The 21,860-nt window shown below is 36.3% G+C and overlaps 1 protein-coding gene, 1 long non-coding RNA gene and 1 pseudogene across 2 annotated transcripts; 1 reads left to right on the forward strand and 2 right to left on the reverse strand.

The window, feature by feature from the left end:
• Positions 1 to 677: 677 nt before the first annotated feature.
• Positions 678 to 6,524, reverse strand: LOC134275971 (uncharacterized; annotated as a pseudogene).
• Positions 6,525 to 8,300: 1,776 nt separating this feature from the next.
• On the reverse strand, positions 8,301 to 9,066 carry LOC134275970 (uncharacterized). The gene is made up of 2 exons (XM_062758247.1): positions 9,031 to 9,066; positions 8,301 to 8,924 (listed from the first exon to the last, which is right to left on the reverse strand). Exons 1-2 carry the CDS (start codon positions 9,064 to 9,066, stop codon positions 8,301 to 8,303), a joined length of 660 nt encoding a protein of 219 aa, XP_062614231.1.
• A 992-nt stretch (positions 9,067 to 10,058) lies between these two features.
• LOC134275969 (uncharacterized) lies at positions 10,059 to 15,321 on the forward strand. The gene is made up of 4 exons (XR_009993957.1): positions 10,059 to 10,102; positions 12,498 to 12,598; positions 14,060 to 14,235; positions 14,487 to 15,321. It is a non-coding gene; the product is annotated as an uncharacterized LOC134275969 (long non-coding RNA).
• The last annotated feature ends 6,539 nt before the right edge of the window (positions 15,322 to 21,860 follow it).

Genomic DNA, 21,860 nt, shown 5'->3' on the forward strand with positions numbered 1-21,860 from the left:
GTTTTTCATATTAATTGTTAGTATACTTAGCTATTTATACACTGAATTGACATCAGAGTTTTCTGTTATTTCCTGATCATGACAAGGAGCACACGGCGGGTGTGACCGGTCGGCAGGGGATGCTCACACCTCCATGGCACCAGATCCCACATCTCTTGTTTTGGAGGTCCCGTGTTTGTTCTGCTCCTATTTTGTATTGTTTTATAGACTTTTGATCTTGAATACTGTTCATTATTTTCATGACTCATAGACAAGTTGAAATGTTAAAACAACCATTAACTTAAGACTATGAGTAAGTATTCAGCAATTTTTGAAAGAGTTTTTTTCCAAGACTTTAAGGTTTGTTATCAATAGATAATTATTCCATTTTTACAAGAAAAAAAATGTCTCATTTTAACAAAATAGCAGCAGATAATAAATAATAATGAAAAAATAATTTTGGTAATTTTCTGTATGTTAACTTTTGTTGAAAAAAGTATTTGGATAAAAGATATTTTGACCAGCACCTTTTAATTTGAAAGCTTTCATTTAATGCTCAAATTCAATTAAGTTGTGCAATTTGCCTTTTACATGTTTAAGAATATCCACTTCTTTTCATAAAGAATAAAAAAGAAAAATATTTTTGGTAGTTCTCTTTATTTCAACTTTTGTTGAAAACAGTATTTGGATGAAAGTTTTTATTTAATATAATCTGTGTTCTTTTTCACCAACTGCAAATAAAAGTTATGCAAGAGACTATTAGACTTCAAGAGTTCTTGAAGACAAGTTGAGGTTTCCTGATACAAGTTCAAGGAGGTTTCCTCATACAAGTTCAAGATGGTGATATTCTCAAAGCTACACTTTGTTAATGGATATGCAAGTGCGTCACCTCTTGCAATAATTATGACGACATGAATAGTAGTATCTGAAAACACCTTTTTCACAACATCCAGAGCTCGACCAATCGTATCTCCCCTGTGAGTAGCCCCAGTAGCGACTTGGATAAGATAAAGAATCGAGCTTTTTGGTATCTTAGCAGGGGTGCATGCCTCGGTATCATCTTTAACAGGAACAAATACAAAGTAATTGATTCCCAAATATTTTTGGATCTCGGGGGACACAACAAACCTGTCTGTTGAAGATATCAGTTTTCTAACATACAAAGCTACCATACAAACATCTTTTTCATGGCCCTTCAGATTTGTAGGAACATTTTGTACACAGTCATCTATGTTCTGTTGATCTGGATGGAAAAATTTCCTAGAAGAAATCCCGAGAAGAAGCCAATCATCTGATGTTTGTGAAACATAAAACTGGGTTTCCGAGGGCCGATATGACGTTTCCATAGTTTCGTCTATTAATGGCAGCAAGACAGTACCTTTGACCTTTTGGGCACGAACCAATAATTTTACAAACTCCTTTCTGGCCCCGCCATTTTGGAACATAAGAGTTAAAATTTCATCACTACTAGCACTTTGCAAGACCTTATCAAAACTATAAGGCAATCTTTTCGCCATTCACTTGCTAAATATGGTTGCAGATGTCGTACTATCACTACTAGATCTCCTTCCTGTAAGCCAAGTTCAATGATTCTTGAATTGTTTTTCAAATCCTCCTGTGTAACCCTGTTCATGTCTACCTGAACCAGAAGTCTCTGTCGAGACTAAAGCTCTACTGGTTTGTACATATAGCAAAGTATAGCAAAGAAAAGTACTTAAGCAGTTGGAAATTGAAACTTTTCAACAGCAATAAATAGAATAATGATCCTAGATTAAGTCTCTTTTTGTTCTAAGTGTAGTCTACTTGCATGCCACATTATATTATATAATCAGACTAAAACTGTACTTGGAGTAGCATTTTGAGAATATTTAACAGAAATTTCTATTTTTAGTAACCACGGCAACACCATTCATCGAAATCAAAAACCGATACACAGAATTATGCATCTTAGTGTAGTCTACTTGTGTGCCAAGTTATATTGAAATCAGACCAAAAATGTAGGAGGGGTAGCATTTTGAAAGAATTTCACAGAAATTTCTATTTTTAGTAACCACGGCAACACCGTTCATCGAAATCAAAAACCGATACATAGAATTATGTATCTTAGTGTATTCTACTTGTGTGCCAAGTTATACTGAAATCAGACCAAAACTGTAGGAGGAGTAGCATTTTGAAAGAATTTCAAAGAAATTTCTATTTTTAGTAGCCAAACCAACACCAATCATCGAGATCAAAAGCTGATACACAGAATTATGTATCTTGGTGTAGTCTACTTGTGTGCCAAGTAATATTGAAATCAGACCAAAACTGTAGGAGGAGTAGCATTTTGAAAGAATTTCATAGAAATTTCTATTTTTAGTAACCACGGCAACACCGTTCATCGAAATCAAAAACCGATACACAGAATTATGTATCTTAGTGTAGTCTACTTGAGTGCCAAGTTATATTGAAATCAGACCAAAACTGTAGGAGGAGTAGCATTTTGAAAGAATTTAAAAGAAATTTCTATTTTTAGTAACCACGGCAACACCGCTCATCGAAATCAAAAACCGATACATAGAATTATGTATCTTAGTGTAGTCTACTTGTGTGCTAAGTTATATTGAAATCAGATCAAAACTGTAGGAGGAGTAGCATTTTAAAAGAATTTAAAAGAAATTTATATTTTTAGTAACCACGGCAACACCGTTCATCGAAATCAAAAACCGATAAACAGAATTATGTATCTTAGTGTTGTCTACTTGTGTGCCAAGTTATATTGAAATCAGACCAAAACTGTAGGAGGAGTAGCATTTTGAAAGAATTTCATAGAAATTTATATTTTTAGTAACCACGGCAACACCATTCATCGAAATCAAAAACCAATACACAGAATTATGTATCTTAGTGTAGTCTACTTGTGTGCCAAGTTATACTGAAATCAGACCAAAACTGTAGGAGGAGTAGCATTTTGAAAAATTGTTTACAGACAGACGGACAGACAGACAGACAGACAGACGGACGGACGACGGACGCATTACTATCGCATAAGCTCTTCTGGTCTCTGACCAGTAGAGCTAAAAATATTGATCGCTATCACGATTTGTCTCCCCTTGTGCTTCTGTAAAGACGTATTCTCCCTCATCAGGAATATGTCCAAGTGAAACAGTTGTATGAAGTATAAATTTGTCATACACTGCTTTCTTTCCACTTCCCTTAAAATCAGCAATTTCCCTTTGGACTTGTTTTGTATATCGTAACCATGCTTGTTCAACTGTTTTTCCAAAAGCATACATGTAGTCTAAGACAGTATGAAGTAATCTAGGAGTCATTATGAAGAGTTTTGAAAACATATCATATGCATCTTTTCCTTTCTGTGGGAGGCCTTCATCCCTGCAGTCCAAAACTTTCAAAGACCCACTCCAGATTTTCAAAAAATATTCCTCATCAAGTTGTAATTCTTTCCCGCAGTCAACTTCACCGTTATGTAGACAAGCAGTGAATCCTGTTTGGATCACAATAAACTTTATGTCCTTACCCTCCAGGATGCTTTGGATTTTCTCCATATGGTGGGAGTTAAATATTGTCATGTGATCTATCACGAGACAATCTCCAGCTTTAAAATTCTCTGAGAAGGAAAAGAATTTTTCTAAATTCTTATCCCTTGTGTCAATTTTATTAAGATCTACATAATGAATTCTGTTGTCTTCTTTACTCCTGCAGTCTAAAACATCATACAGAACTGTAGGGTTTTTCCCATTCCCTGTATTCCTGTAACACAATTCCAAATGTTCCTACACTTCTTGTAAATACGATCAATCAATTTGATGAAAACATCATGGAATTTGGTTTTTATAAAGCATCTTCCAGCTTTAAAATCAGATATATCGGCAAAAAGTTTCGCCTCCTCGTCTTCAGTTACATGTCGAATACTTCTCTCAAACTCATCCAACTTACTTCGAATCTGAAGGGAAAAAAATACAATATGAGAATATTTGATAAGTCAAGCTCATGCTGTAAACATTATATTACATGTAGCTGTATTGATGAAATTAATTTGCTAGTGTAAAACTTTGATAAACTTTTTTTATTATGTTCCCTAATAAAATGAGATAGTAAGACATTACATCCTTCATAAATGTTTACCTCTACATAGTTTTATACAGTGCATTATACGCCCGTCAATTATTGTTCGAGTGCAAGAAAATCATGTCAACCTTGATTCAAAGATTTCCTCAATTTTTTCATTCCTTATCATACTTTATGTTTATACATCTTATTAAGTGTAGTCATATAACATGATAAAAGAGACCCATGGGCATTTTTGGTCACCTGTGCATCATGTAACAACTTTCCAACAATTGAATTTGGGTCATGCTTCATGCTTTAAACCAGAGGCCATGACATTCCCTGTTTTAAACGAGGCACCACTGCTTATCATAACTATACACCTAGCATGCAAAAGTTTGGTTACTTGATACCCGTACACAGTAGTGCTGTACCAATAATCAGAAAACATTGATTGTTGAAGAAAAAATGCTACCGATTCTGATGATCAATTATCATTTTTCATAATCGATCATCGAAAACACATATCTTGTAAAATACATTCGGACCAGGGTTCTCATTAAGTGCCAAAACCTCCAAAAAAAATTGTTATTTCCAGTGCAAATCCCTGTGTATACTTAAAATTCGTTTTGGGACGATTCTGTGGTGAGAGCTTGTCCCGAGACACAGTAAGATAATTCTAACTACCGATAGAAATACAGGCGCATCACTATTTTCTAACAAAAAATAGTAAGGGTGACATCTGTATGGATTTCAATTATACTTGCATATTTTTTTAATAACTGTGACAATACAGCGTACATATATTTAGTACATATCTAGTTAATAAGCTGTAGACACTCAGACTCTTTAAATAGTATCCCATACATCCAAACAATGTTTTTAATTAAAAAAAACGGCTACGAAAAAGCAACATTTTTAAAAAAAAAATCTCTATTCACAGCATACATGTATTACAAAAATCAAGGAAGTTTAGATCATCAAAGGCTGTGTGCTACTCCTGTGATTTTTTTTTTTTTTTTTGATTTTTTTTTAGCAAAATGGGCTCCTAAAAAGTGTCATATTGAGAACAAATGAAACAAGTCAAAATATGCCCAGATAGGTCCCAGAAGCCACCTCCTGCAATGTAAGAATTAAAAATTTTAAGGGGGGGGGGGGCGGACCCCCCGCTTGACAAAAGGGGGGAAACCTCCCTCTCGGACTCACCCCCTTCGGGCCGTTGTCCCTCGAATCGGGCCTTTAGCCCTCAAGTCTGAAGTGCTACCTACTTTTTCTCCACCTACTGTAGAAATTAACGAGAACCCTGCATTCCATATCTATGCATTCAGTATATAGTGAAAATGCATTTATTCTTTGAAAATCTTCTTCTCTGCTTCTGGGTATTAAATAAACTAACTAAGCACATAGTTATGATGAGCAAGAGTGCCTTTTCCAAAATTATGAATTTTATGACCCCAGGGTCAGAGGTTCTGGTGTTAGGGCGGGGCTCTATTGAATATGTAGTGAAAATGCATTATTTTTGAAAATCTTCTCTGCTTCTGGGTATTAAATAAACTAACCTGATTATGCAGTAGATACAGAGAAAGATCCTCGTCCAGTGGTGAAGAAGCTCAGGGGGTATTCGCCAACGAAACCTGAGTTGGATCAGAGGTTCACGATCAAGGCTATCAGTAATTGTGGTTCCTTCCAGCAAGATATTGAATGGAGGCACCCCTTGCCTATTCCTTCTGGCAGCCGGCAAAAGTGGCATCACGCCATATTCCAAAAGAATACGGGTCCTCTCTGTAGTGACAAGATCGAAGAAAACAGAGTGTTCCGAGGTCTCTTCTCCCGAGAATGGATGAAGACTGCTACATCTGGTAGGTAGCAGAGGAGACTGGAGGTTCCATAGTTCCACCGGAAACTGACTCGGGGCCTCCTCTTCCAGGATCAAAGAAACAGATGGCGGGTGGAAGCACACAAGGCAGCGGGGTAGGCAAACTCCCAGAGAACTGAGTTCTTGAGGTCTGGAAGATCAGTGCTGGGGGGTGTTGTGGAGTCCAGGGGCTTCTCTACAGATTCCTAGGTCTCAGAAGAGGTAGATGGGATAGGAGTCTCAGGAGCAGGAGGGTTTGAGTCAAGAAGAGGCTGCGTTGTTACAGGAAGAGAGTCTGCATCCTGCTCAATCGTACATACCGGAATGGCAATTAGAGGACCACTATCACCAGATGCAAATACTGGGACCGGGGAAATTCACTGGTTGACACTTCTGTCCGAGATTCTTGCAGAAAACAGGCGGATGGTTTGGATGGAATGTAGGGAGGTGGAGAGGCTCTCTTCCAGATGGATTCTATTAATTTTGCATCTACCCCAAGCAGCTTGACATTTCCTTCAATAGAATGGGTGAAGAGATAGGAGAAAACGGTCGAGAGCTGGAAGAAAGGATCTGGGTGGATGTTCTGCGACTTCCTCATCACTGATGACAGTATCTGGGGGTTACGGCTGGCCTCTGATGTCATCTTAATGTTGAACACTTCGTCTTCTTCTGACGTAACATGTACCCTGATTCACCCCCCTTCTAAGCTGATAGCCTTGATCGTGAACCTCTCATCAAACTCGGGTTTCGTTGGCAAATACCCCTTGGGCTTCTTCACCACTGGACAAGGATCTTTCTCTGTATCTTCTGCATAATCAGGTCTGAAGTGTTCTTCAGGTGTTAGCGGCGAACCTCTTCCCTCCTCCCAACCCTGCCCAAATTCCCTGAGTTTTCTGCTGCTCAGTCCATTGTTCCTCACCCAGGAGACCATTTTCAGTCTTGCCCGAATGGCCGCCTTGCTTCTCCAGGAGTTTGGTTGTACAATCTTCTTGTAATCAGAGGGATGCAAGGACAACCAAAATCCATTCGCCTCTGAGTAGAAGTCATTTGGTACGTCCTTCAGCCTTCCCATCCCCTTGTTGGCCTCCAGGACATGGACTTTTAGATCTGCCATTCTTCTCAGTCTTCTCACGTTTTTAGCTCACCGGAGCCAAAGGCTCAAGTGAGCTTTTCTGATCAAAATTTGTCCGTTGTCTGTCGTCGTTGTCGTTGTTGTTGTAAATTTTTCACATTGTCATCTTCTTCTCAAGAACCACTGGGCCAATTTCAACCAAACTTGCTACAAAGTATCCTTTGGTAAAGGGAATTCAAGTTTGTTCAAATGAAGGGCCACGTCCTCTTCCAAGGGGAAATAATTGTGCATTAGTGAAAAATCAATGGCGTCCTTTGAAAAATCTTCTCAAGAACCACTGGGCAAGGAAAGATGATATTCATGTGGAAGCATCCTCATATAGTGTAGATTCTAGTGTGTTCAAATCATGACCCCCGGGGGTAGGGTGGGGCCAAAATGGCCGATCAAAGTTTTACATAGGAATATATAGGAAAAGTCTTCTCAAGAACCATCGAGACAGAAAAGATGAAACTCCTGTGGAATCATCCCCAGGTAGTGTAGGTTCAACTTTGTTCAAATCATGACCGCTGGGTGTAGGGTTGGGCCAAATGGCCGATAAGTTTTCCATAGGAATATATAGGGAAACCTTTTAAAATCTTCTTTTCAAGTACTTCAAAGCCATGCTTAGTGATATTTATAGGGAATCATCCTCAGGTAGTGTACAAATCATGACCCCCTAGGGGGGTTAAAATTCAAGCCCGCCCCCCCTCTCAGTAAACTTTCAGTTCTGATCTGTGCTTTTTCATAGCCAATTGCTCAGGTGAGCGATGTGGCCCCTGGGCCTCTTGTTCATCTTTCACTGGACACAATGGACAAATCACCCGCGTCCTCTCATATCTCATTTGAACAGAAAATGAGTCGCCCGCGTGGCGCAGCGATTAAAGCGTCTGCTCTAGAGTCGCGAAGTAAGGAGTTGATCCTCACGTCGCGGGTTCGAATCCCAATGTGGGACATGGAGACCGGTCCTTCGGATGAGACCGTTTAAACCGAGGTCCCGTGTCGCAGTAGGTGCTGGCACGAAAAAGATTCCTCCCTACTGAATGGCCCTGAGTGCCGAGCATAGGACAAAATTTGCAACTCTCCACCGGCAATTGGTGTCGTCTCCATATGAGTGAAAAATTCTCGCGAGGGACATTAAACAATATACAATCAATCAATCAATAAATTGAAAATGGTCAACGTCATAATTATAAAACATATGTACATTTACATGAACATATTAAGAGTAATAAGCACCATAACAACAATGTATGCACATGCAATTATGCTAGAGAAGAATGTGTTCACTGCAGAATAAGAGAACTTCTGTCAGTCGTCCCATAAACCAGGCTGAAGAGGAACAGCCTTTCCCTTAACCCTTTCTTCAACGGCATGGACAAGGCCGGTTAGCCTGTTATATGTTGCCTTCTCATGAATCTGTCTAAGAATACACTTGTCATAAGGAAGGATTTTAGAGTTGTAAGTAGATGATCTCAAGTAATCTAATATGCAATCAAAGTACCGAGGGTTCCTGTCCAGAAAAAATGTTTTGGTATCATTGCTCCGAGAACATAAGTCCTTGGCCACCATGGCTGACAAAATGGAACTTGGGTCGTCCTGCATCGTTTGTCGGCTAGTTTTGAATCTCCTATCCCCGACACTTAAATCTATACGTTTTTTTAATTGGATCTCCAGTCGATTTAGCATTATTTCTTTCTTGTCTGTAGGATGATATACCGACACTGTGACGTTGGCCACCTGGTATTCTAGGGCTGTATCGTTCTTGCTAACTTTTGGTTCTTCAGCACGCTCGGAAATGTCGGGACTCTCCAAGGAATTCGCTGAAGGTTCCTTGGACGAAGTGCCACTCGAGGACGATGGAGATGACTCATCGAACAGCCTCCGGTTAGCCGGCCTATCTAAGTGGAACTGGTGTTTCAGCTGGCGTATTGGCTGATGGAACCGTTATTTCTGTGGCCTTTGTCAACGCAGGTTTGTTTGTCACACGGTTTGATTCAGACAGTTTTTGTTGTTTCTAAAAGGGTTCTTGGTGGCAAACCCAGATGATCCTTTTATCTGTGTATCCCTTGTGCATGTTTGGAGTCGTTTTCTTCATAAAGGGTTCGATGAACCTAAATATGTTTCCCTGAAATTCTGCGAATTATTTCTTGTCCTCGTTATGGGTCATGGAGGACTTTTTCTACGGATAGCACTACATAGCCTCAGGGTTGTGTTTTTGGTTACGGCGGGAAAGTATGTATTTACATACAGAGACTAAATCCGAAACCGGAAGGAGTTGCTGTGAGGTGCTGCTCGACCTGCTGCTGGTGGGTGAACTTCCTACCGTCACTGAGTGTGCATTAATTTTCCGGACAAAAAGGACACACGCTGATTGGTCATAAAAGGTCATATATAGGACTCAACTTCAGCATCTCGACACTTACTCTTGACTCTACATCCCTTTGGGTTGCCAGCTAGTTCTTGAACCAAAGCCTCAGAATAAGTCCAAGGTATTCAAGATGATAAATCTTGTAGTGGATGATGCTAATTTTTATAAGGACCCGCGCGTCCGGACAAGGCAGTATTATAAGTAGAGAAATTATTCCAGTCGATTAGACCAGTAGTTTGTTTACAGTTCGAGTTATTAATTATAGTCTGTCCCACCAAGTTACTGTAAGCACTTTTCGCATAAAATCTCAAAATATATAAATACCTTGGCCTTCAACCCAGTTCCGATTGATAGATCATTTTTTTTCCAACATTCCTCCATTTATCCGAACCCTCGAGGTCAACCAGTGTAAACACACGGCGGCAAATTCAAAGTCTACGGGGATTTAACATGGTAAACTCGTCCATTAGCGTCTAGATTGCGGGGCCGGGAACCAGTTTTCGAAGGGAGTAGTCGTTCTTTGCAAAGTAAATTTCCAAAAAATCGTTAAAAATTAAAGGAATTAATTTAAATTGCTTTTATTGATAATTTAACTTTTACTTTGAATTAAATTAAATTTTAACAGCATTTAACAAATTTAATTATAAACTACGAGAAAATGATCCGAATCTAACGAAGTACAACTTGTGGATAATGGCTGTTGACATGATGATGCAAGCTCTCCAGGCCCAGTGTTTTAAACGTAAGTTGTTTATTTATTCTATGGTGGGTTTTTTTTGCAGCTGTTGTTGTTTTACTAGCTTATATACACACAAGAAAGAAGTGTCTACAAATGCTAAGAATATATATATTTCAAAACGCGTGATATTGCTGACATTAGTCTGATTAGAACAACAGCTCTCTTGTTAGTGCTCAATGGTTTACCGTTAGTGTTCTGTAACGGTCTGTATGTAAGCCCATGTGTGAAAAATGTTAAGGGGTGTTTCTATGATTATAAAAGAACACGGATATGGTTAAACAATTAGGTTAAATGATACCAAAAAAGAAAATAACAGCTAGTTAACATAGTAACTAAAGTTTAAAAAATTTTGTTCCTACTTTCATTTTCAATTTATATCATTTCATGAGTATAACATGCATTTGGCAAATAAATAACAAGCTAGAGATCAAAAGTGCATTTTTATTTTTTCATTTATTTTTTCATTCATTCAACACCCTGGGGACATCAAAACAGTTTTCAATAGATAACACATTTTGGAATATTTTTCAAAACTTTTTATAATATTAAAATGTGCATGTATTTTTTCATCAAGTCTTTGGATTGATGGATTAATGGTCATTTATGTACATGCATGCCTATTGATGAATTAATTAGCAGAACCAGGCATAAGGTAGATGAATATGTATGAACTGTTTAAGGTCCAGGATTTGGAGCAATGTCCAGGGCAAAATAGAGATTTTGAAGGGTTAAAATGAGGTCTACCAAAGCCCTGTTTCAGAAAATAGAGAAAGTAATTATATATGATTTATGCTAACATATTCAGAAAATGAGAAAGTAATTATATATGTAGCATATTCATGAAAGGAAATAGAAAAAATAAATAAAAGAACATGTCTGTATAATTTGATCAGCATAAGAAGTTTAGATAGGCTGAATCATTTCATCTGAGTACAGACTTTAAAATAAAATTGATATACATGTAACATCAGAGGGAAATTTCCATTAATACTAGCTGTCATGCACATATTCAGAGTTCAAATTCTCAGTCTCATGGTCATCTCAAAAAAAAAAATTTGATTGCCCTGTCCCAACCAACTGGCTAAAATGACTCAAAACTTCTTTTTTTAAATCTCCAGGAAGCAATTAACTTTTTTTTTATTCTAGAGAATAAATTATTTAAAATTTATAATTACTTTTTCTGAGAATAATTTTCTCATCTACCTACCTTACCTAATCCTGAGTTGGGAGAGGGCAAGACTATTTTAAAGCTGCACATGGCCTCAACAGCATCATTTTTTCTGTAAAGTCCTGTACTGCTCAAATGTGAACTTAATTTGAAAATTTCTATTTCCTTAATTCCTAGATTTTTATTTAAAGTACTTGTTTTTAAAAACCGTAGGCCATAATTAAATTATTTTTGTTTGATGTACTCTGACACACATTTTTCAAGATGGGTAGGTAGGTATCTTTTTTTCTGGCTTAATGGTATTGATCAAATTGATATCAAAGTGTCATTAAAAAATTTCAGACTCAGAAATTTATTAATATTTTCAATACACACTGGATATCTAGACATATGAAATATTTATCATTAAAAAAAATAATCTAAAAGAGTCCACAATTTTAAAAGGAAACAGTATCCATTTTTAATAAATAAACAATTTTTTTTTAAAAAAATCAAAAATTCAAAGTGCTGAAAAAATGATTGGGTTGGGACAGTTTTGATGGGTCAGTCTGAGTACATCAAAGAAATTTGTTTATATTGTTGTCCTTATTTGCTAGCACTGTATTTGGTTGACTTGAACTTTGACCTACTTTACAAAGATACCCCAGAAAATTTAAATTAACTAAAGACTTTTGAATATTCAGTGACGGGTATTGATAATTAACATTAATTATATACAAGTTTATGAGCTCATAAAACTGTTCTTTTAAACTGTATGATATTCAGTAAACCACACAAACTGATATCTTAAATATCATGAATATTATGAAAATACATTGGGATGGAATTCCACAAAGTGGATCGTGCAATGTGACAATTGCTTTGAAACATGTAACACATGTAAAATGATAAATACCGTATAAGTGGAAATTTTAGTGAGACGCAAATTTAGCGATTTTACCTAAAAAATTGGTATTTTTATTTTTAGTGAGATGTAATTTTAGTGATTTCAAAATGCCCACTAAATAAGCAATTGCAAATGGAACGCAATTATTTTTTGCGATTTTCAATTTTATCGATCTCGGCACCCTCACTATGCCAAAATTAAATCCTCGCTAAAAATTCTGCTTATACGGTAATTATTTATGATGATTTCAACTTAAAGCAGGTGACATATGTGTTTCTTGGAACACTATAGTTTATAACGAAATTGATGTCCTGTACTCTTTATGACACTTTCTCTTCTTTCAGCAATGTTAAGCTTGGTTTAGCCACTGCAGTATACAGGTATAAGGAGAGAAGCAGACCAGAAACCTTTGGCTAAAGTAAAGATGATATGCATAACAAAAGCAGTAAGTTTACTATAATGTTCAAGATCTTCAAAATATCCTGTCTTTTTTAAATACATGTATTGCGAATGATTTTTAGCTCACCTGAGCCGAAGGCTCAAGTGAGCTTTTCTGATTACATATTGTCCGGCGTCCGTCTGTCAGTCTGTCTAGCTGTCTGTCCGTCTGTCTGTCCATAAACTTTTCACATTTTCGACATCTTCTCAAGAACCGCTGGGCCAATATCAACCAAACTTGCCACAAAGTATCCTTGGATAAAAAGGATTTAAATTTGTTCAAATGAAGGGCCATGTCCTCATTCAAGGGGAGATAATTGGGAATTAATGAAAATTTGTTGGCATGTTTAAAAAATCTTCTCAAGAATTAACTAGTGCCAGGAAAGATGAAACTTATGGGGAAACATCTTCAGGTAGTGTAGATTCAAGTTTATTCAAATCATGACCCCTTGGGATAGGGCGGGGCCAAAATGGCCAAGCAAAGTTTTATATTGAAATATATAGGAAAATTCTTTATAAATCTTCTTCTCAAGAATAACAAAGCCACAATTGATCATATTTATATGGAAGCATCCTCAGGTTGTGTAGATTCAAGTTTGTTCAAATCATGACCCCCGGGGGTAGGGCGGGGCCACAATGGCCGACCAAAGTTTAACATAGAAATATATAGGAAAATTCCTTAAAAATCTTCTTCTTGAGAATAGCAAAGCTGTGATTGGTCATGGGACTACTTTTGGATTTAAGCTTTTCAATAATAAACCAATTCTACTTTTTCCTAGCCACAGTGCTCAGGTGAGCGATGTGGCCCATGGGCCTCTTGTTGAAGCTCTGAGCACCTGTCAGATGTGTATACATGTTACAAATCTTTCAAGTGTATATTTTTCCCTCAGCATTCGTAATCTTCTTCCAGAGAACCACTGGGCCAGAAAAGTTGAATCTTATGTAGAAGCATCATGGGGTGGTGTAGATTCTGAATTATTTAAATTATGACCCCTGGGGTAGGGTGGGACCACAATAGGGAACCCAAGTTTTACATTGAAATATACAAGAAAATCTATAAAAAAAATCTTCTTCTAGGGAATTACCGGTACTAGGCAAGCAAAGCTGAAACTTAGGCAAAATCATTGTGGGGTAGTGTAGATTTTAAATTGTTCAAATTATGACCACAGGGGTTAGGTTGGGTCACAAAAGGTATAACAAGGGGGAAATCTGGTAAAGAACTGCATGGTCAAAGCTATCCAGGTAATTATAAGTTATGTGGCTCATGAGCCTCTTGTTATATAAGTTGTGATATTTTACAGAAAATTTGAGAAAATAATAACTGCAAATCTGTGTCTAAGCACCTTTAATACTGCACAATCTCACCATTTGAAGGAATAAACAAACATTAATAAAAAAAATGTAATAATAACTGAAGCAAAGAATATTTGATTATACTTTTATTACTTATAAAATTATGTTTTTATAGATTGAATAATTCACAAGAGTCCAAAGTTTTGATGACCATACAGAGCTCAGAGATGTTGTAACAAAGACATGCCTGCATTAAGAGAACTGTTCACTCAATTTTCAGAATAACGTGTCGCATTGAAATCCATCTTATGTTGGACTAAACAATCAGGACATTCTTCTGGATCACAGGTAGTAAGTGTTTACATGAATGAGAAAGATTTTGCTCTTCCTATGTATACTTCAGATTGGAACCTGAAAATGAGAATTGACCAAGTATAGGTATTTTTAATAAGTAAACATTTCATATTAATATGATGAGTCAATCTGAATTTGTATTGTATCTTTAAATTTCACTTTGCACAATTTAAAAAGTATTTTTCATGCACTAAAAAGTGAAATCTTTATGACGAATTAAAATGTTTTATCATTAATTTTTTTTTCAGGCACAAAATATTGACAAAACCAAAGATTACCTGGTAGTCTGCAAATGGAGTGATCATTGGATGAGCCAGACAACACCATTTTCCTCGGAAATTTTAGAATAGAGGCAATCTCCATTTTCAGTCATAGATGACTGATGTCGACATTTTCTCACTTCTGTTTCATGTCTTTTCTACAGCATGGACTCCAGCATCAGTGGGCGCTTGACTTTTATAGACATTTATTCTTCTGATTTTGATCTAATATCCTTAAATATAGGACAAACAATTCATTTATCTTTTAAAATATTTTTAAATTTTACTTAATAAAACAATGAAAACAGTTCAAATAAACTGGTTATCCTATAATCTAAAACTGTTTTATGTTTCAAGCAATTATAATTTTACAAGACTTGGTTAAGGTACTTGGATCCTCAGCCAAGAAGGATAACTCTTTAATTTATAATTTAATTCAGAATCTCAAAATGAATTTTGAAAAATTAAATCTCTTCATGCAAAAGTTTTCATTTTATCATGATAATGTTTATAACTTCTCAATGTCCTTTAAGGTTGTTTGAAGTTCTCAGAAAGGTCTTGTAAAAAGTCAAAATGTTTACCTGATATAGTAAAACTCTGTTTAAGAAAAGTCAATGGAACCTATGAAAATACTTTTCTATAACCATAATTTGTTTATCCGTATAAGGAATTCATTACATTTACATAGCTGGGGATCCAAGGTTACCTTGCTATATCTGTGAATTCGCAATATCTGTGTTCGTACTAAACGAGTTTTACTGTAAAAGTATTTCAAAATTACTTTGCCTATTTTAGACAGGTATCATAAAATGATTCCAAAGTATTTTACAATTTTAAAAACAATTTTCTCAATATTCTACCATGAATAAATAATTTTTAAAGATTTTATATCAAATTTTTGATATAAAATCTCTTATATTACTTAAATATGAATTTTATTCTTAATTTACACAAATAAACAGAAATAATGATTTGACATTTGTGGGTGAGACAGCCCCTTGACAATGGGCCGAGACAGAGATATCTCAGCCTCGAGGGCGAGACAGCTCTACTTAGGCCCAAAAAAATAATAGTCTTGTTTCCTGTTACCTTGCACCTGACCCTAAAGTTTTTTAGGTTTCGGAAAAAATCTGGAATTTCTGTAATTTCATGTTCCAAAACTGGAAAAAATAATGTATATTCAAGTGATATTTTATGAGACTACATGAATATGTTTTAAATATAGACTTTCATAACATACCACTTGAGTCATGCATCAAAAGACAAATTTTAATTTGTAATGAATATATTGGTCTATGGCATGTTTAATTTGGTTTTGTATTAGTTCATATCGAAAATAAAAAGAAATTAAAAAATAAAATAATTTTCCTGCCTACCTACCCAATTTTTTTTCAGGCTGATAGCAGGAAACAAGATAATTATTTTTCTGGCCTTACAAGGCACTGTCTCACCTAGTCCTAAACATCTGTATCAGAGCTGATACACTACTACATGTAGGTATATGATATAGGCATATATGCATGTTTGCGTACTAGGGAACTGTCTATGAATAAACTTACTTTGAAAATTTACAAATACAAAAGGAAAAAAAATTGCTGGGACTCAAAAATCAAACTCAAGAAACCTGCATTATTTCATACCTTCAATATATACTAGTATGTATCTGCAGGTACTTATGGCTTTATATGTATAATGTACATGTTTGTGCTTTTCTATCTTGTAGTTGCACCAGGCAGCTATTCAGATTCCTGCAATGAAAATTTTTGTTCTGAAAACTCATAAAAATTAAAAGGCTTTCTGTTAAATTTTTTTACTGAAATAGGGAAAGGAAAAAAAATATAATATATTTTTAAAAATCATAATCCTTCACACTTGCGTTATGTATTTTAATTTTATGTGTATAGGAATATTTTAAATTTTGGCATTTTGTTATATTTAAGGTAAACAAAAATGTATATCCTGGGTCTGAATTTACCTAACACCGATACATTACAGGAAGGTTTGGAAGGGCAAGGTCAAAATTCATTGGTGACGTAGTTTAATTGATGCAGACAACAAACGTTGTTTTGCACCGAGATTAAAAATAAAATATCAACGAAGGATTTATGTGTTCAAAGAGTTGGAAGTATAACAAAGTCAAGAAATACTGTGGCATGTGCATGTGAGGACATCACTTGTTCACATACTGTGACATAGAAACGATAATATGACTTATTTTGACCGTGTGTTACAGTTTTTTAACAAACGTAAAGGAGTTGGATTTATAAGGAAAGCTAAGGTGAAACGTTAAGGTAAGGCAGCAATTATAATTTTTAAAAATCTTAATCCTAGTGATATTACTTTGATTGATCTCTAATGTTATACGTGTTGGCTATAAGGTATAAAACTATTTTTACTTGAGCTAAATTTGCAGTAGCCTAGCCTCGATTATTCTATCGAAATGTTATGTATGAATTGAGTCATACCTCTTTGCCTTTATGCAGTGACTAACCCTTTTATGAATCTTTGGTCCCTTGGGTCTCAGTCTGGGTATGAAAGTTTGTTGAAAAAGTAATATATCTTGTAGTATAAATATATACTTGGAAGTCTCGGGCGTTATAGGTTTTTCGGACGTCGATAACCATAGAGCACTCCCGAACGTGTGTGACGTCATTTCCTTACTGACGACGACGTACGGAAAATTACGAACAATGGATGATCCCCTTCCGAAGTGGTGGCCATTTTGACAATGTTAAATCTCCGTAGACTTTGAATTTGCCGCCGTGTGTTTACACTGGTTGACCTCGAGGGTTCGGATAAATGGAGGAATGTTGGAAAAAAAATGATCTATCAATCGGAACTGGGTTGAAGGCCAAGGTATTTATATATTTTGAGATTTTATGCGAAAAGTGCTTACAGTAACTTGGTGGGACAGACTATAGGACTTATGACTGGAAAATTTCTATTAGTTGTTTCCAAGTTAAGGAGTTAATTTGTTATAGTTTATGACACAATTATATTTTGATAGTTGTCCGGATCGTTTGTTCGGATGTTCAGAGTAGTTCACACTATTTAGTTCACATTTTTTATTCCTGTCCGGAGTGGGTTGTCCGGATTTGGCAGTATTTGATTGGATTTGCTCAAGCTGAAAATAAAATCAATTTACGAATATTCACATAATTTACGCATAGTATCTTCATAAGTTAGGCGGTAGTAAAGTTGATTGCAACGCATGTTGAAAATAAATTCATAATTATAAGTTATTTCACTTTGAGTTCGAGAACAAGGGTTGTTTGCAGATACTAGAATAAATAAATAAACTGTATAAAGTAGTCATGACAAGTTCACCCCCCCTTTTTTTCTTGGGTCAATTGATTTTCTGAATGGTCAGCATTTCATTAGTTGTTGTTGTTCTTTGATTGTTGCCATTCTCAATAAAAACTTGTTATGCCTGACGAGGGAGTTTTTATGTCAACTGAGTAACCAGGTGACCTATTGCTATCCGTTTTCGTCCGTCGTCGTACGTAGTCCGTTAACATTTGACCAATTTCAGCTTTTTCTCTGCAACCACTGAACCAATTTCAACCAAATTTGGCACAAAGCATCTATGGGTGAAGGAAAACATAAATTGTGAATTTCATGATCCCTGCCCCCATGGCGTCTGAGGGGTGGGATCAAAGCCACTAAAATTAATGCAATCTTTAAAAATCTTCTTTATTCCTGGACATCAAGCAGTCAAATTGTTTGCATGATTGTAATCAGCATTGCGTCCTCTAAAAAAAATTGTGAAGTTCATGGCCCTGGGGTCAGAGGTTCTAGTGCTAGGGAGGGGCTAAGTAAGTATATAGTGAAAATACATTATTTCTTTGAAAATCTACTTCTCTGCTCCTGGGTATTAAATAAACCAACTAAATACAAAGTTATGATGAGCAAGAGTGCCTCTACCAAAATTGTTAATTCTATGGCCTCAGGGTCAGGGGTTCTGGTGCTCCTAGGTATTAAATACGAAACTAATTGCATAGTTATGATGAGCGAGAGTGTCTCTACCAAAACTGTGAATTTTATGGCCCTGGGGTCAGGGGTTCTAGTGCTAGGGCGGGGATCTATTGATTATATAGTGAAAATACATGAATTGTTTGAAAAATTTCTTCTCTGCTCTTAGGTATTAAATACACTAACTAAGTGCATAGTTATGATGAGCAAGAGTGCCTCTACCATACTTGTGAATTTTATGGCCCCAGGGTCAAGGGTTCTGATGTTACGGCGGGGCTCTATTGATTACATAGTGAAAATACATGAATTCTTTGAAAATTTTCTTCTCTGCTTCTAGGTATTAAATAAACTAACTAAATGCTTAGTTATGATGAGCAAGAGTGCCTCTACCAAAATTGTGAATTTTATGGCCCCAGGGTCAGAGGTTCTGGTGTTAGGGTGATACTCTATTGATTACATAGTGAAAATACATGAATTCTTTGAAAATTTTCTTCTATGCTTCTAGGGGTTCTGGTGTTGGGCAGAGCTCTATTGATTATATAGTGAACATATATTAAATCCTTGAAAATTTTCTTCTATGCTCCCAGGTATTAAGCAGATGAACTACCTATGTAGTTATGATGAGCAAGGACCCTTATCTTCCAGAATTGTGAATTTCAAGGCCCCAGGGTCAGGGGTACCATAGAGGGGGGGGGGGGGGGGGCTGTACTTATATGCTGAAAATGAATTAATTGTTTGAAACATGCTCCTTGGTAATAATCAAATATTTTTTAAAAGCAAGGATGTCTTTTCAAAAATTGTGCAATGTGTGGATCCACTCGATCCAGGCCTAAGGGTCAGGGGTTCATGTGTGGTAGGACCACAACTGATTATTGCTGAATATTACTGATTAGTTGAAATGCATTTTTGTTCCCCAACCCTGCCTATGGGTATTAAGTAACCAAACAAAGCAAATGCTAAGTGTATAGTTATGATGATCAATGGTGCCTCTTTCAAAATTGTGAATGCCATAGCATCTGGCTTAAAACATTCAAATTCAATCACTGGAAAGTTGTTGCATAATGCTCAGGTGACCTATAAGGCCCATGGGCCTCTTGTTTCCTAAATATTTCATGTAAGAATTTGGGTTCCATATAGTGGCCCCGCCCAACCCCCGGGTGTCATGATTTGAACAATTTAGAAACTACACTACCCCATGATACCTTCAAACAAGTTTAAGCTTTTCTGGCCCAGTGGTTCCTGGGAAGATTTTTAATGACCCCACCCTATTTTGTCTTTTCTTGATTATCTCCCCTTCTAGGGGATCTTGGCCCTTCATTTTACGAATTTTCATTCCCCTTTACCCAAGAATGCTTTGTAACAAGTTTGAATAAAAATCGGTCAAGTGGTTCCTGAGTAGAAGTCGAAAATGTGAAAAGTTTACAGATGGAAAGACAGACAGATGGGGATGGACAAAATGTGACCAGAAAAGCTCACTTGAGAATTCGGCTCAGGTGAGCTAAAAATAGGACTAGTTTGTCTTGTTTATTGAGACTTGAGTATTGTACTGGATTGAATGATATGTGTTTTTACATATTTATTTTTGTTTAATACAATTTAAAATTTGATTATGATAACGTGAACTTACAATTTGACTTGGATATCCCGAAGGCTGCATTTCGAGATAATCAGACGATCGAGATATTGTGGTTTTGGTTCAACCAACTTTAATTTAGATTGTTACATGGTATATATTTATAGACATCCGAGGACGAATGTTAAATAGAGAATTTAAGGGTACCGTGTAACGAATTCGGCATTCTCCACCATATATGGGTATGAATATTCTTGTGATATTAGTCATCAAAATAATGATTCGATGAATGATTGAACGAAAAAAAAAATGTTGATATTTATTCTTATACCTATACATTAATTGATTAATGTTATTTGAAACTTAATATGAGCTAGGCGCAAATATTGTTCACCTCATTCCGAATTTCCTCCACGCTTTGAGGAATACGCAACGTAAATAAACCATTAACTGGTCTATAAATGCAATAATATAGTACTAAATGTGCTTACCTCTGATAATTTGGATAAATAATAAATCCAATGATTGATTATTAGGGTAAAACCTTACCATCCACGTAGCATCGTTTTTGAAAGGGGGCAGTTTGAGAAAAAAAATTGTCCAATCTGATTAAAATCAGATCCTTTGATCCGCTCACATAGATCGTTACACAAGGATCTGAAGAAACCCCTTTTCGGTAAATCTCCTGGTGACTTTTCTAATAAAAATTATTCATTAAAATTTTGACCAATCAGAGAGATCGTACTTAAGCGACATTCAGGAAAATGAATGAAGACGTGAAAGTAGCTGTGGAGAAGATCTTATCGTTTCGTATAAAACAAAGAGCTAAAAAAAACAGCAAGTACTTATTATATTTCTCTACAAAAAAGACTGTGGTGGTTCTCTAGGCAGGCTACGGAAAGCAGGTCAGGATTTTCTGTTTGTGTATCATCGGGGTTTTCCCTTCTCTGACTTAATATTCTGAGATAGACTTACTTCTAAAATCTTGCAAGTAAACGTTTGACTGGCTAATTGAAAGGTCACCAGGAGATGACCCCGAATAGTGTTTCTTCAGATCCTTGTGTAGCGATCTATGTGAACAGATCAAAGGATCATTTTAATCAGATTGAAGTTTGACTTACCTGAAAAGATTGACAAGCCAAAAAAAAGGAAAACTACCCAATCTCGAAAATCCTATTTCGGTTTTGTTTTTCAATGCCAACTTCTTTCGGTACCTATTTCTTTGCATTCAATACCACATTACCCTGATATCTTTCTATCTTTTCCGTGTAGTATAAAGTGTGTGTGGGTCGGGGGGGGGGGGCAACCAGCCTATCATTGAACATTTCGAATAGTAAGAGTAATGTTGGGAATAAAAAGTGGGCCCCCTCCCCTGTTGCTACGTGCCTGCTTACAATTACACAGTTTTTCATACTAGGCGGTAAAAGCTATAAAGTACATTCGGAACAGATCAGAAGAGTATAGAAGATAAGTGCATCCGAAGCTTTCCGGCTAGTTGAAGTTATGGCGCCAAATCGTCATGCATTAGAAGTAGTAATTGGTGTAACTGCTATATGTACGAGCTCCCCGGGCTCTGAGAGTCAGACGTCTGCAGTCTCACCCTCAGAAAGGTTCTGCCAGAGACAGAGAGACGAAACAGATTAACATGACGCTCACAGAGCAAGGCTCAGATGAGTTTAGATGTGTAATTATTAATCAGACTAATTCTGAATTTGTTAGCAACTTTCGATTGCTTGGTTTATGCATATTACGAGTTTTACTGCTATAGGGTTGGCAGCATTAATTGATTCAGTTATAGATTTCCAAACTTCCCTCTT

Source organism: Saccostrea cucullata, unplaced genomic scaffold (assembly GCF_032062105.1).
Source record: "Saccostrea cucullata isolate Sc308-1 unplaced genomic scaffold, CSIRO_AGI_Scuc_v1 ctg6943, whole genome shotgun sequence".
NCBI lineage: Eukaryota > Metazoa > Mollusca > Bivalvia > Ostreida > Ostreidae > Saccostrea > Saccostrea cuccullata.

What these genes read in the sequence shown, in the direction of transcription:
- LOC134275970 (XM_062758247.1), bottom strand. Translation starts at nt 9,066, where the DNA reads ATGCACAAGGGATACACAGATAAAAGGATCATCTGG. An exon ending in CAGATAAAAGGATCATCTGG is followed by an intron (nt 8,925 to 9,030) that starts GTTTGCCACCAA and finishes CGGTTCCATCAG; the next exon opens with CCAATACGCCAGCTGAAACA.